This window comes from Pygocentrus nattereri, chromosome 23 (assembly GCF_015220715.1).
Source record: "Pygocentrus nattereri isolate fPygNat1 chromosome 23, fPygNat1.pri, whole genome shotgun sequence".
NCBI lineage: Eukaryota > Metazoa > Chordata > Actinopteri > Characiformes > Serrasalmidae > Pygocentrus > Pygocentrus nattereri.
In genome coordinates this window covers 19122264-19138647 of record NC_051233.1, presented here as the reverse complement: position 1 = coordinate 19138647, position 16384 = coordinate 19122264, and the positions used below count along the sequence as shown (strand labels likewise).

Genomic DNA, 16384 nt, shown 5'->3' with positions numbered 1-16384 from the left:
AAGTAAGTGTGCTGCTCCTTTTGTTATGTAATCATTGTTGAAGTTTCATCACCCTTCCGTTTAAGATGGCTTAACACAGATATTGCAACAAGTGAAGTGCAGAAAAGTAACAAGTCTCTGTATCTATTAACAGGGAATCTTGTGACTCATCTTCAGGATATTTACATGTCTTCTTTATCAAATTCAGCATGTGAATTGATAGAAGAGTAAACAGACCTTCATGGCATAAAGCTTCCCTTCATCATGGCCACTGATCTTTCTGACCAGGAATACCTTTCCATAGGCTGGAAAAAAAACAAAAAAAAATACAGCAATTTCAGCAAGATGAATGGTAGAACTCATGAAACAATATGTGACAATATGTTCTGAGTTAGAAATGGACTCAGTGCAGACTGACACTAGCCAGGCCATGCCTGATGATGATGTCTGCCTTGCTTTGAGAAGATATCGACAGAGAAATTAAGAAAGAAGTGAAAAATTATGACCATCCAGCTTGCTTTCAAAACTGACAACCTTGCATGGAGAAGAATAAGCATCTTGGGAACACCAACCCCTCTGCTGAGGTTCTTAATTTTTTATCTTCATTTCATGAGCCATCATCCCCATACCTAAACTGACAGCCTCACCCCTAACTAGACATCATGTCAGCTGGTGAAATAAGAGCTGGCAGCTTGGTCAAAAAACTAAAAATTTCACACTGAGCAAGAGCAGTGTCCGTGACCCTTAGCTAGCCTCAACAAATCATACAGATTTAGCAAAGGTCGGTGTTTCACAGTTCCAGTCCCTGTGGCCCTGCACTGTCATTTTAGGACCTTACCTGCTCTAACAACCCTCAGTCTGCTCAAGAACAAATCAGAACTGTGGACTGCAGGATACTGCCAAGAGAAACACGGATCTTGACAAACAATGCTCAGTAATAAGGGTTTGGCAGGAGCCAGCAGCTACTTCTTATAAGAGGTACAACAGTATAATTTCCAAATAGAAATCTCTTGGTAAATGACACAAACATAATAAATAATACATTTTTGCTTTCAAGCCCCTATATCCCATCATTCACATTTTACTACACTAAGCAGGCCTGTCAGAATTACTACATAATCACCTGATCACAATTATTTGAGCCAATCACAATTATTTTCTACAGTTGTCAGAATTCACAATCAGTGTTTTATACACACACGATTCCACACAGTGCACCAAAGAGTCCAAAACCCAAGTATACTTTGACCATGCTAGCAAGCAGAGCATTGAGTTAGCTAGCCAACACCAGCAACTAGCAAAGTTGTTCTGATTGAATTTGCTTGCTCTTAGCTCAAAAGAATGCCTAGTTGCAGTTACAATACTGATTCGTGTAATGTTTACTTAACAGAATTTTTAACAAGAAGCCATGCAAGGTTGAGGCAAGACATAGCTCAGGTACCCTGATGTGTGCTAATTCACAGAGAGGCGTTTTTTTAGTCTTTAAGCTTAAACAGAAGAAATGGCTGTTAGTGAAGTGCATTATGGTAATTACAGCAATCAGTATTGGTTTGCAAGATGCTTTCTGAGTCTTCCTCGCACCTTCTTTTTTGACTTTTTTGCTAGCATTTATGGATTCTTCTGTCAAATCATAAAGCACTTCAGATCATTGTTATTCTCCAGCCAGTGCATATAAAAATGGCTGGTAGGCTGCAGGCTGCGACCTACTGGAGCAAAAAGCCTCAGAAACATGCTTAAATTATTGTCTTTTACAGCACTAACAAAGATACCCGTTTAAAACTGAGGCAAGCAGAAAGTCAAACCATCTTTTTTTGTATATGTTCCAGTGTACAGTTCCACAGACATAAAGGCATAAATTAGGCCTGTAAATAAAAAAAAAGTTGTGTTCTTAATTTAATAGATGTAACTGACACACCTACATAGCCTTGTAAATAAAAATGTGCAATAATACGTTTGTTTATTTGAGCTTGATCTGTTTCTGTTGCCAGTTGAGAGGTACTAAGTATCGACACTTAAGGAGTAGAATAGCCAACTGGCCAATTTACCCCTTTCAGACTTAAAAAACAGACAATTTACTTGTAAATTACAGCTATTTATTTGGCAATTAATCATCAGTTAATATCGTGTGATTGTGACAAGGCTACTGTTAAGTACTATTTGCACCAGCCTTATTTATTACAGGAATAAACTGCAGAAATAACGTCAAGTTAAATCATTGTGAATCGAAATACTGGTAAATAATGCTGTGGAAAAGGAGATTTTGAAGTATGAAGGCACTACAGGAAGCATGTGCCTGTATTCTCTGAGGCCCAATTCAAATCGTTTTTATGATTTTGATTCACTTATTCTCAGACGACAGCCATTTCACAGTTCAAGAGGGGTGGCAGTTCAGAAGCTGTTAACTTTCTCAGCATGAAATGCCAGAATGACCTTGTTAGACAGAACAGAAGAAACAGACAAGCTGTAGACAGTCATGGACCTCTCACCTCCAGTGCCAAGCACTTTGAGAAGCTCGAAATTCTCCATGCCAACTTTCTCTGTGTATCCAGTGAGGTTTGCTGTAGAGAGCAGTAAATAACATGAGAGACAGAAAAATATAATCTAGGGACACACACTGGAATTGGAATCACTTTAGCAATGGCAGATCATTTCCTTTTTATTTTTAAGGCTAAAATATCTGCATTTCAATCATTTTACTGCATTTGTAACCCTCCACAAATTGTTCCATTTCACTATAATGCTAATCCAAATGGATGTAGTTCTAATTTCTATAGTTTTATAAATACTAATACTTTGGCTTCAGAATCAGCATAGGCATACACGTACATGAAAAATGTCAGATATAGTTATCAGCCCAGCATTCCTAATTTACCAATGCATCCCTACTAATATCTTCCTTTATCTCTAGTACACATGCTCATCTATGACGGTCAGCGTATTGTCATCAAAGGTGTCAGTGTCAAGTTCAGAGGATTACATTACAAAGAACTGGAAGGCTATAAGGCTACTGACGACAGTAAATATCAGACAACGGACAGAAACCATTACTTTGGTGATATGAAAGTACACGCAGTAAAATCAATGTTAAAGGGTCCATATTATGTCTTTTGTTTCTGAATAGAGTTTTATGTAGCACATAAACATTGTTAAAGTTTCAAAACATACCATTTGCTTTGGCTCATACAGTCTATATGTGTAAACAAAGATGCAAGCAGCATGCTTTGAAATCATTGTTTTTAATGTTGTGAAAATCAACATATTAACATGTAGTTGCCAATTCAGCGCAGCAGGTCAGCCCCGCCCATTCATGCTTAAGTTACAAGGAGTGTTTCAGCTCAGACTGCTTTTTGAATGAGTCACAACACAGGACAGCCAATCAGAACAGAGATTTACATACATCTGTCTTACTGGCTCAGTAACCAAAACAGTCTTAAAAGAGGCTGTTAAATGGCCATGTAAAAATGAACTACATGAAACCAAACGTTATGAGCGGACATTATGGGAAAACTTTTAAAAATAAGAAAAATGTAGGATACGGGCCATCTAAAATTAGCTCAACGCTGATTATATCTTAAACAGAAAATGTACAGAACATGCATAGTACGTTTAGACGACCTGTTCTTACTGATAAACAACGAAAATTAAATATCATGAAGATTTAATCAGTGCAATAAAGGCAGGGCCTGTCAGGAGCTGATGAAAGGGCGAACTGTTACAGACAGAAAAACAGTGTGGTTTCACTGAGCCAAAACGAGGGCAAATGCCCTCGACATCATCACCTACCATTCGTGATTTCATGTTTGACGGTGCAGACTTTCTTCCGAGCCTCTCTGTCCGAGTCCTCGCTACTACTACTGCTAGCACTACAGTCTCCGGGCATTTCTGCTGCTCGATTTCACCAAGTTTTCGCAAATACAGATGTTCGGACACGTTTCCCTCTCGCTTTCCCAAGCATCTATGTCCACAACACGTCTGTTCACGCAACTTAGCCCACAACTAACGTTACAGCCCGAACGGAGAGCGTTTATGTGGCAAACTGAACATTTCAAGCCCCACCACAGCTGTGAGACGGGCATGAATGGGAGCTCTTTCGCTTTGTTTTGGTTTTTATTTTCCTACTTGATCCCTTAGCTCACAAATCCCTTTGACATCCTGCTGTGGACTCTAATCTTCATAAGCGAGCCCTAATGTATGTGTTTTTGCTGCGAGAGTTAAGCGACCTAAATACATAATCGTCTGATAAATGGTCACTTTTGACTGAACTAACGTGCGTCGTGAGTCTTATTCGAAACGGCGACCTTCGCCTTTAGCAAACAGCCGCTTGATAACTCCAGTTATTCGGTTACAATGTCGGCTGAGCGGACTGCCATTTCCGTATCTCTTACTCTGTAGCTGTAGCTACCAGCTAAATGACATGCAACTGGTCTCCAACAGCAGTGACCCGCCGCGGAGAGCATCTACCAGCGACACCCTCTGTCTCCTTCCGTCTCTCCGGTGATTTTAACCGACCAAGTTAGCTGTCGCTTTAGCACGGCCTTGCTGACAAAATAACGACTCCTCGCCGAGCAAGCGACTCTTTAGCGAGTTCATTAACCGGCCTGTATAATAAATAAATATGTCGCAGCCCTGCTAACGAGCTAACACCGTAACGTTACGCTAGCAAACTCGCTGGCTAGCTCTCCTCCTTGACAGTCAAATTAAAAGCTCCGTCTTGCAGGCCCCGAGTTAGCATGTCGCCACCGACGCCGCGTTTCCCGTGCTCTTTTTTTATGTGACTCACGCTGAAAATATGCGCCTCTTAAGGTGTGGGAATAAAATAAAACGATAAATGAGCAAAGTAGAGTTAAAGTGAGGACTCCTCCAACTACGGAAGCCGGAGCGGGTCCGTATGCCCGTGAGGCGATGTCGGAAACGCAGGCTTTAGATTGGGAGGGTGGCTGGACAGAAGGGAGAGAAGGGAGTTGGTGCAGTACATAGTGAACACCCAGAACTGGTTTCTCTTGCTTTCTAGTTTTAAAATGACAGCAAAGAGACTTGTAATACACTGCGAGTGGTTAACTGTTATATAGGGATATCTAAAGTGAAAGATGGTGATTTAAAGGGGAATTCCACCGATTTTTCAAAATGTCAGAATTCTTCACACTAGGAACCAGATGTCTGAGGAGGAGAACTCCATTGTAGAGATGTGTACGTGCAGGTTGTTGTAAGGCATATAAGCCAGAGAAATGCATCTTTTGTGATTGTTTTGGGTAGTAAATGAAATGGCTGAAGTGCAAACCTAATACTACCATTGTAATGAAATCTCAACAGTGAACCATGTCCCATCACAACATTGAAAATCTTTCTCAGTGATTGGCCCTTAAAGGCATTTTGGAAAATGTATGTGATGACGTTTAAAGTGATGAGACTATATTTTTCCCAGACATTTTCTTTCTGGCTGCATCTAAAACCGTATCACACGGTGTAGTATGTCTAAATAATTAAGATAGCAATAAATATATGATTTTTAGTCATCACCATGCCAATATTAGGAACTCTGGGTCTAGTTTCTGTCTATGAGAAAAAAATAATAGCCAGAAATGTCCCAAAACAGATAGGGCACAGTTGGCGGTATGTCACTGCATCCTCTGAATTACAAGTGTGGTAAGGAGTCCAAATATGAACATTGCTACATGAAACCTAACTCTGCTGCTCATTGGACATCATAAGACTAGCAACCTCACAAAAATACCTCATGCAAACCAACAACCTTGTCAAATGTGGTAGTTAAGTTGCGTTGGCAGTCGTAGGTTACAGTTTGAGTAGTTGGTGTTGTAGTGTAGACTTCCTTTCATTGGATTGGTATCACAATTAGATGTCGCATGTTACACCACTGCATTACACACCACCAAACAAAGAATTAAAAAAATACATACTGTATAATGAAGTCAGGAACTAATTGTATTGTAAAGCAAGGTCAGCTACTCTAATTAATTCTGGATCATAAACAACACTAATTCAGGCTCCAGAGCATCCTTTTCTATTAGCAGTGTAATTCTATGGAGAATATAAAGACTGTGTGTGCACAATTCACTCAGCAATTAGTCCACCTTGAAGTAGCTGAATTCAGTAATTAGAATGGGCATCTGAATACTTTAGAACAGTATATCGCTGCTGTCGGAATAAAACCTCATATCTCCAAAATCTTAACTTTACAGGAGAAGGAAAACCCTACTCTACTTTGAATGTAAGTCAATGGAACCAGACATTTTCCAGCTGTCGCCTGCTTAAAAATGTAGTTCATAAGCTGTGATATTGGTAGCTGTCATGACACAAGTGGGCTTACATAAAATGTGTTTTTCCATTGTCTTTCTTGAATTATGCCAATTGTTGCGCTGGCTGCCTGGAGTGAAGTGTCACTTTCAGGGATGCAAAGTCTCAGCAGATTTTTGCTCTTGACACACAGTTGCCAGTCAACTAATTTATAATTTGTATTTTTGGCTAATCTGTGTTTCATTTTATGATGTAAATAATGGCGCGAGCCAGGTAGTTTTGCTGTTACTGATACTCTTCCACCAAAATATTCTATACCATGTTCCATCACAACACTAAATGTCTATCAGTGATTGAACCTTAAGGACATTTTGGAAAATTGATGTGTGGTGACAGTTAAAGCGATGACACTAGGTTTTTTTTTCACAACAATTTTTTGAGACTTTTGCATACGACTGAATATGTAAAGGTTAAATAAATATAAATCAAGATTTCAAAATAAATTTTCTAAAAAATGTTTGTGTGCAACCTGCACATGGTATCATTATAAAAGACTTTGCCATTGGTTGGTAAGATTTTACGCAGTAAGTAGTAATCAGGGGTAGAAGCTTGCGATGGGGAGTCGATTCCAAAAAATCTACTCTTTACCTCCAGTGCATCTGGGAGTTGGACCAACTCTTGGCTTTTGACTCTGAGTCAAAATGCTTGAAGTCATTTCTTTGACTCTCTCGACTCCATCATTGGATCAAGGAACATTTTGACCAAAGTGTGTGTTACCAGCTTGATGATGTGTCACTACTACATCACTTAAGGAGGATTCAGCAGCTCTAGAATAAAAACTTAGCTTAAATCTGGTTTATTTTCAGAGAATTGTGACTACAGTGATGATTTTCTCAGTGTATCTCTTTGAGTTTCCTGTTAAATCTCAAGCTCCCTTCGGTGAAATGTGTCAAATTATGTGAATTCTGATTGTGTTGGAACTAGATGTGTTCTGATCAAATCTGAGTAAGATGTGTGGGAACTAGCTCTAATTTTTTGCAAACTGCATGGTATTACTTGGAACAATCTATGAATTTTCATCATATCACTGTAATCTGTGACTGCATACAAAAATGGATAAACTACATTGAGGATGGTTTATTATCTGCCATGTCCCTTTAAGACTGGGTTTGCACTAAGAGGAGTCAAGGAGCCATCCTTTTCTTCCAGTAGCAGAAGTAGAGAGTTAGAGTCGACTCCAGAAAAGCAAGAGTTGTGTATCACTAGGTGAAGGTGAAGGACGAAGGTGGGAACATTGTGATGTGGGGGGTGCTTTTCTGTGATACTGGGGCCATTTCATGCAATCAAACAAGAATGGAGAGATGTACTGGGATATATTAGAGGATAATTTAATCTTGTCCACCAAGAAACAAAATCTGAAAAACAGCCTCAGACATACAGCCAAAATAACTCAAGACCAGTTTTGAAAAGGTGAAGATGCTTGCATGGCCTACCCAACCTCCTCACTCGAATCCCGTTGAAAATCTGTGGAAGAATATCTTTTTCCATATCAGTTTAGTTTTTAAATATCTATGTTTGATGCTTATGAAGAGTGATTTGTTTCATGTTGTTGACAGAGTCAATAGACATTGTTTTGTTTCCCCTCACTGAATGTATGTAATAGCAGTGTATAAAATATATTTATGTATTGATACACATCTGAGACTCTAGCAGAGGCATGGGTGTCAATTTCCTCATTTGGATCCTTAAATCTAACAGCTTTAGGGCTCCTACATTGTCTTATTCTTGAGCATGTTTGATTTTAGCCTAATATTACCAATGTGTCTAGGTACTCATTACTGAATAATAATTAATTAGGTTTATTGTTAATTAAAATAAATAACTGAATAATATTTTAGGAGATAACTATAGCACATAGACATGCCACCTGTTACACCCCTGTGTAAATCACAGTGTAGTTAATCTAAATGGGTTTTGTCCAGCTAAAAGTATTTCTGTTATTTCATACTCCAGTCTTCCTGTGCTGATTTACCTGGCGAGGCTTAATCGGATGCAGTGAGAGTGGAGGTGCTTGGCCAGCAGCTTGCGTATTAAGAGTTTGGATTAGGGTCAGTTTGAAAGGTGTCACAATCGAGGGCGTAGATATAAAGGCCCTCGCTGTATTACTGACATGATTCATCAATCTCCATAATCCTATTCCAGCCACCCACTGACATTCAGCTGTGTGTGTGTGTGCTTGAGGTGAGAGAAAGTGTGTGTGTGTGGGTCAGGCCTACTTGCTTAGTGTGTCTGCCTGTGTTCTTCCTCCTGTTCTGCAGCCAGAGTCTTCTCGTGTTGTTGTGCATGTGATGGAGAAAGAGTGAATGTGTTGGTATGCCTGTGAGCTAGTTTGGGTGCGTGGTAAGTGAGTGCATGCTTTACTATCAAAGGCAAAAGTCAAAGAGACAGAGGCGAGTGAGCAATATTTCAACACACATCTATTCGCACAAAATTGCACTACACAACAAAGCAGTTAAAAACTTTAATCTTTATTCAATCCGACTCTTGTACTTTTCCATATTTCTGCAGTGCAATAGGTTTGCTGTGGCTTAGCAGAGCATTGAGCAGGAACTGACTACACCAGCTGCATACATTTACAATGCTGTTATCTTCTTGCATAATGTACATGGTTTGAGCTTTGAAAGTCAAGTTTTCTTGGATTTCTTAGTTTTTTAAATTACGTTCTTATGTGTTTTTCAGGGTAGGTGAAAAAAACTTTCGCCTTGGAATGAAGATATTAGTTCAAGTGCTGGAGGTTAAAGTTGTATTCCCATTATTTGTCGATAAACAACAGTGTAAATCAGCAGTGTAAATGAGAAATTTAGAGCAAATTAGTTTAAGAGATGGACACTGTTTTTTCCCACATCGCATAAAGTGGGCACAGACCAATAAGGGGGCGTCATCATGCAGCTCGTTCAGCATTGACAGAGTTAGGAAAAATGCAGCAGGAAGACTGCAGTTTGAAACTCTAAAGGACAACCCTGAAATTGTTGCAGCTGCAGATGAATTATTAAGGGCCTTATTGATCGCCAAATGCTGTTGAAACATCTCAGCAGACTCCTTGGAAACATAATACTCAAAGACTTCTTCACCAAATGTATCCAGATCAGCCTTGTGGCCACATTTTTGGTCCAAACTCAGTCATTATAGTGTACTCTATAACACAGAGGACATATGACTGAGATGTGATTGCATCTCACGGAACGGGCATGTTTTGACGTTTGTATAAATAAGGAGTATTTTTGAAAGGAATATTTTGAAGGGTATGCAGCATTAACGTATGTATTAGGATACAAAATAGACTTATAAAAGTACCAAAAATTACAAGTGTTCAAATCACATCTTGTACTATTTGTGCACCCACGCTCAGCCAGATATTGAGAGATGATTGAGGTTCCAGTACAGCTGCATATAAAAGAACTTGTATGGTCTGACATTTACACAAGGAATAAGGAACGTTTTGAAAGAGAACGATTTTTTGAGGGAATGAGTTGTTAAATATCTGTACAGTACTTTGGGATACAAAGTTAAAGAAGATTTACAAAAGTACCAAAAATTGCTGGAGTAGTTTAGGTTGCAGGGGTTGTTGCCCCGGCCGTCCCTGATGTGCCTGCGGCCCCTGCCTCTGCCTTGACCTGCCCGTCCTCCACCTGATTCAGCAGCATAAGCTTCAGCACTGGGTCCAGGTACTCCATGATGGTCTCAGAGATGCTCTTCTCCAGCAGGTAGCCCTCTGTCTCAACTTCTGTGTTCTCCTGCCCGACCAAGGCCTCCAAGGAGGTCTGCAGATACCTCAGGCTCGCCAATACAGTGCACTGTGGGAAAACAGGGAGGAGGACGCATGGAAATCAGGTAGCATGGGATTAGGAAGGGGTTAAAACAATGTGGAGGTAGGTAGATGGAAGATAGTTAGTAGAGCAAGGTGGAGACACCATTATACATAGATAACTTTGCAGACTAAGTGATATATAAGTATCTTTATCTTGGGTTTTAGGGTCCCTCAAGTAATTCACAGTTAAAATCTGATTGTGAACAAATTAGAGTATGTTCACAGTAGAATTGAAAATTGTTTATTTCTCAGTTAGTACTCACGAAAGTGTCTATTTTTCTCACTTCCATTAGTTCTTCAGTTTTCTGGGGCCCTCCACTATTCAGTTGCCAAAACTGCTTTTGAGCCAAACTTGACAAAGTCAATAAAGTAAAGTCAAACCTCCTTTCTTATCTATTGTTTGATACCTGCAGCACAAAGACAGACAGCACCACAGCCCCAAAGCTGTTCATCAGGCCCATGTAGTAGTTGAGAAGGGCCTCTCTGCATCCATGGATGAAGATGTTAAGCTCCTCAGTTTGGTGCTCATAGTTGTAGTGAGCAGAGTTGTTGGTGATTTTGTACTGGATGCAAGGTCTTGGGGAACTGGGGTTACAGCAACTGAAGGGGACTCCATCCACTAGGTAACGCCCATCCACATTGCTCTTGATACGGCTGTAGGAGACAAAAATGTAATGTATCAAGACCTGTTTAGAGCAGATGCCTTCAACTCTGAATCCAATATCCCGTCCCAAATTTGGTTATCACTGATATGTAAGACGGGTCATACAACTTGATTTCACATTCCATCAGTTCTGGGGGCTTGGACTATTTTACACAGTAAAATAGATTGTTTTGCCCCCACACTCACACTCCAGATACAACTCATGAAGGACTTGATAAGTAACTGTTGAGTTGGCTGTCTTACATCAACAGCTCAATTAACCCCCAGTGATTACAAAATCCAAGACTGGAATTGGATTCAAGGTCTGGCTTTGAAGCTATCTGTTCTAAACACATTACCCACCCACAAGAAACTGGTCCTATTTCCGTATGATTTGCAGAGTTGGCCCAGCAACTCTGCAAATCATATCTGTTTATGATGTAAAGCTTCTGGGCCAGAAGTCCTCAAAGTCAGATCTTGAATGCAGTTTCCTGTCCTGGACTTTTCAACACTGATATGTATGATGCTAAGTGTCCAATCAGATACATCAACAGCTCAGCTAACTGCCAGTGAAGGTAAAATAAAAGACCAAAAACTGGATTTCGGGTCCAGATTTGAAGACTTCTGAGCCGTTGTCTTTATTGCCAACCCAATACAAAAGACAAAAGGTCTGGCTACATTATTGTGTTGCTGAGGTTTCTTCACCAAGAAGCTGGTCTTAATCTGAGACCAGCCTTTAATGATATTAGCTAGAAATTGTAATATTTGAAGTGAAGCTAGAATGAGAACTTATTCTATCTTCACTTTCCCTAATCTCACTTACTCCTTAACCTCCTTGGTACTGAAGTCCAGGTAGCGGTTGCTGATCCACTGCACCTCAAACCAGTCCTTGTAGTCGTTGTTGCCGCAGCACTGGAACTCCATCTGCAAGCGGTCGATGGTCTGCTTCTGGAAGCAGCGGCCTGGTGTGTCTGTGTCTTTATAAAAGCGGATACCATTCTTCAAGCCAACCTTCAGTGAGCCCTCCAGGGTGCCCTTCATGGCATAGCTCAGGATGACACCAATCAGCATGAGGGTGGTGAAGAAGATTGAGCAACAGAAGTAGGGCTTCAGGAAGGTTTTCCAGCGTGGGAAGCGTGTGGCATCCAGGGCGTCCTGGCAGATCCTTGTTGCAAAGTAGTTGATACCCATAGCAGCCATCCCTGCTATGATCAGTGTGTTGGGCACAATGTAGATCTCGGTGTTGTCCATTACCTGCAGGGCAGATTTTGGTGATATCATGAATCTGGTACTTATACTTGCTTTAGTGGATCCTACTGATATGGAGCAGCATGTGCTACATTTATAAAATGTAATTTGTTACAGGGCTGTTTAAGGGCATTAATAATGTGTGTAGATAGCTTTATTTCATGTGAAAGATTTTTACTAGAATTCCATTTTACAGGAAAATTAGAATCTAAGCTCCTTGAAAGCATTTATTGCTGACTGGGTTGCTTTCTCTTCCCACAAGGCCTTAGCATGTCACACATCCTGTGATTCAGTTCCCTTTTCTTTATTTTAGAGCTCGCTAAACTTTGTACATTTGCAACCCAAATGTTTTTGTGCTTGCAAAATTTGCAGAAAAGAATCAATATTTACCAACACATGAAAAGTTATAAGCAATTAAGGTTAGTTTTAGCAGTCTTTCCTTGTGAGTTTCTTGTTGATCATCGCCCTTGCTCATCATACACCCTATGAATTTTGCCAGGCATTGTGCACTGTACTGCTAGAACAGCACACTGTAGTATGTTTCTACCAGAAAGAACTACAGTTTTGACTTTGAATACATATAATATCCATTTTAACATTTTGTTCAATGAGATAGTGAGCAATCCAATAGAAAAGTAGTTTAATGGGGCAAAGCCAATCCTCTGGGGTTGTTGTAATGGATGAGACAGATTCTTTATTGTGACCTAGATTATGATCCATCCAGGCCATTGGACTACTCATCAAAAAGGACAGCTTCCTAAGCCTATTGTAACCAGCTTAGGTAATATTTATATTCACCTAGGTTAATCCGGTCCAGATATTTCAGTCACTTCTAATTGTTTTCTGGAGTCCTTAGAGGTATATTACACCACGCACAGTGGATTAGCCAACATAAGCAAATAATGATTGTTAAGTAATAAATACTTTTTAGTGAGTAATAAAGCTGACTGTTAACATCCTGTTAAATAAGGCCAATACATGCTTCTTTGCATGTACCCTATGTATATATATATATATATATTTATATATATATATATATATATATATATATATATATATATATATATATGTGTGTGTGTGTGTGTGTGTGTGTGTGTATGTACATATGTGTATACATGTGTAAATATGTGTATTACTTTTGTAATTTTGTAATACTATTGTTTAGCATTTAAAACATCTATGACTACCTGGTGTCTAGTTTATAACATTTATAGTGATTTTATACATGACATAAGTAAACACATTGAAAAAAAAAACATATCAATATATAACTTTTGCACAGCCCACATTTTATGGTTTAATTTTTTCTCAATATGTTAAATTTAGCAATTAAACAGTAATAGTGCATTCAAATATACAGAGGTTTCTTCTCTGTAAAGAATATGTTAACTTACTTTCACTTAAAAAATCAACAAAAAAGTGTAACTTGACCAGAGATGCCCAAACTTTCGCATTCATGTAAATGATTGTAATAATGAAAAACAAGAAAACTTATTAACATAACAAGTGATTCCAGACATATAAGCACTTTCATGACTTCCATCATGATCGAGGCCTAAGACGTCTCCTCGGTATTTGTGGTCCTAACACCACGTCCTATGCTAGGGTAATAAAATATGTTGCTATACTGTGGTAAACCTTGTCAAGATAACATGTTTCCACTTTCAAACAGAATACAAATGCATAAAGAACAGTATGAAGTGGAGTACAGACTGCCATGTTTAAATACCTCTGCCCTTCTGCGCAGTTCTGTCTTCAGGAAGCAACCAAGGCAGAAGGTGATCGCTCCACCTAAAGTAGCCAGCCAGGAGAGCAGCCATAAACCCTGCGCCAACTTCACCCTTTTCTCAAAGGGGAACTTCACCTTAGCCCACACCATGATGATAGCCGAGGACTGCTAGAATTCAGGGAAGAACGAAAAGAAGACGTCCACGTCTGATAAAAAAAGCCAAGCAACCGAAACAAACGTAAATCGTGCTTGAAGGTTATTGGAGATGGAAATGATTGTAGATGCGATGAAGGACTGGTTGATGATTCTGAGTGGTTCTTGAGATGTTTCAAAATTCTGTATTTTGAAAAGAAGAGCTCTCCAAAAGGGAAAAAATGCTCTTGCTATCCAAAATCCAAGGTTAAATCCTCTTGCGTCTCAGAATGTGTGGGTCAGATGGATTTCACCCAAACAGTTTTGCTGTTTTTTTGTTTGGTCTTGGTCACTTAATCCGTATGTGGTGGTCTGTCCGAGTTTTGGTGTGGTGATCCCCCCAGTTGAGATGCTAAAGATAGCTCAGAGACCACTCAATGACAGAGAGTGGTACATTTGCACCTCTGCGTCCATGCTTGGGTGAGACACACTGGATTTGGCCAGAGCTGGAGGTCTGGGGCATCTTACCTGTAATCCTTTACCTATCCTATTACAGTGGCCCTCTCCAATGGGAATCCAGGGATATGTCTGCTCAGCAAAGATTAGAATTGCAGCTGGACATGGAGAGATGTGGCCATATTGCCATAACATGGCAAGCATTTTCAAAAATATTGAACTATTGGAGATTCTTTGAGACTGCAGGCCGTGGCATTTGTTGGATTGGTGGATTAGATGCTGAGTGCTGAAGAGTCCACCATATATGCAAATCACAGTGCAAGTAATCATTTTTTAACAAAACCCATGACATTATCATAACATATGAGAGCAGGGTTGGATTGAGTGATTCAGGTAAAAGACAAGAATGGGCCACTCCTGGATGCACATTTTTAAACTAGTTGTGGTTCTGGTTGCACCATCTATACATAATGAGAAAACTGTCTGACACCTGAGATGGCAAAAATTGCCATATTTGTGTGTATAGATATTGTGAACGCTGGCTCCCATCACCATCACCGCAAAGAAATCTGAGACAGTACGTTTAGATCAGATCAGAACACTCTGAATGACTTTGTTTACATCTTAATTACTTAAATATACTTACATTTTGAAAAACTGATGAAATTCCTTTTTAACATCTATCTTCCAAACTCTCTTTATCAATTGAACAGGCTAGTTTTTACTGTGCCTTTAAGTGTAACTTGGAGCGAGGAGGCAGACGCATATGCAGAGATAAGTGACTTTTATTAAGGGCAAATCCAGGGTCGAGGTCATAATGGTCCAGGTTCAAATGGCCAACACAGATGTATGGAGAGTCAGACATGATGATAAACACAGGAAAACTACAACGGGGGCTGGATGAACGAACACCAAACAAAACCAACAGCACATACATCAAACAACATCCCAAACAAAGACCAGCAACAACACAGGGGAAAACACAGGGCTAAATACAAGAAGGCTAACAAGGGCTAACAGGACTGGGGTGAAAACACAGGTGGGAATAATCAGGGGTGGAGTCACAAAACAAGGGGCCAGGCAGGGGATCAAAGCAAAAAGCACATGGACTAGACCAAAAACACAACACGAACACATGGACAGGACTGGGAGGGGCCAATCATGACATTAAGACTGATATATGTTAATGATCTTTGTTTTCATAGGCTGCCCTGTATTGCACAAAATACAGAAAGCAGGCAGGACTGAAACACTCCTTACAACTTTAAAGTGAATGGGTGGGGCTAAACTGATAAGGCTGATTAGGTGGATATATGTAAATGTATTGTTTTTTTGTGACATCACAGAGCAGTGAACTTGAATTGAGCTGTTTTTCAGCTTAGTTTTCATAAGTGGGTTCTATGGAGTGGAGAATGAATGATATGAATTTTAAAACTATAATACAACAAAAAAACTAAAATAATAATAATAAATAAATAATTAAAAATCATTTGTTTACATACTCCTTTATTTCAAAATAGCAAGGAAAATTTGGTTTTCCATGTCATGAACCCTTCACAGACTTACAGAAAATCAGGCCTTCTCTACAGATAGCAGATAGTAAAGTAAGAAAGTGCGGTTAATCTTGTTTACATGTCCTGTAACAGGCTCATTGGTGTGAATTTAAACAGCTGAATGGCTTATCTAAGAGTGATTTGCACCCATTATCGGTTTTAGGCCTATTAGGTCTGTCTCACAAAGCTGTGCTGTAAAACTGTGGTTTTAGCTTGGCGGATGCTTCTAACTCAATTGACTGAGCACACGTAACATAGCCATGCATGTAGTTCTGCTCATTTGTTGATTTGGCCATATCATTGGTAATCTGTACAAACTAAAGCAAAACATCATAATGCATGAGAAAAAAGTTTGGAGTCTTGAGACTGATCACAGTGTGCTATGCTAGTGCACATTTACACAATAGCGTATGGCATTGCTGTGAAGTTAAGCTGTTACTGAGGGAGCTTTAAACTTTGGTGAATTATAGAAGGTAATTTGATCTGGAAACTACATACAAAGCAGTTTCATACTGGATTAAAAT

At 39.5% G+C, this 16384-nt stretch overlaps 2 protein-coding genes across 2 annotated transcripts in view; both read right to left on the bottom strand.

The window, feature by feature from the left end:
* The window catches only part of rps6ka4 (ribosomal protein S6 kinase, polypeptide 4), a 29000-nt gene extending 24101 nt beyond the window's left edge, over window positions 1-4899 (bottom strand). The window contains exons 1-3 of the mRNA XM_017698235.2: window positions 3763-4899; window positions 2466-2537; window positions 217-284 (exon numbers count right to left, since the gene is read on the bottom strand). Of these exons, the coding sequence (XP_017553724.1) occupies window positions 217-284; window positions 2466-2537; window positions 3763-3859 (237 nt within the window). The 5' untranslated portion in view covers window positions 3860-4899. The remainder of the gene's footprint in view (window positions 1-216; window positions 285-2465; window positions 2538-3762) is intronic.
* A 3792-nt stretch (window positions 4900-8691) lies between these two features.
* On the bottom strand, window positions 8692-14362 carry rom1a (retinal outer segment membrane protein 1a). The gene is made up of 4 exons (XM_017698223.1): window positions 13720-14362; window positions 11566-11996; window positions 10507-10753; window positions 8692-10085 (listed from the first exon to the last, which is right to left on the bottom strand). Exons 1-4 carry the CDS (start codon window positions 13867-13869, stop codon window positions 9840-9842), a joined length of 1074 nt encoding a protein of 357 aa, XP_017553712.1. The 5' UTR covers window positions 13870-14362; the 3' UTR covers window positions 8692-9839.
* Window positions 14363-16384: the final 2022 nt, after the last annotated feature.

Coding starts and splice junctions, on each gene's coding strand:
- rom1a (XM_017698223.1), bottom strand. CDS start 13,869: ATGGTGTGGGCTAAGGTGAAGTTCCCCTTTGAGAAAAGGGTGAAGTTG. Junction 10,754..11,565: donor AGTACCAAGGAGGTTAAGGA/GTAAGTGAGATT, acceptor TGTCTCCTACAG/CCGTATCAAGAGCAATGTGG. Junction 10,086..10,506: donor TGTCTGTCTTTGTGCTGCAG/GTATCAAACAAT, acceptor GTTTTCCCACAG/TGCACTGTATTGGCGAGCCT.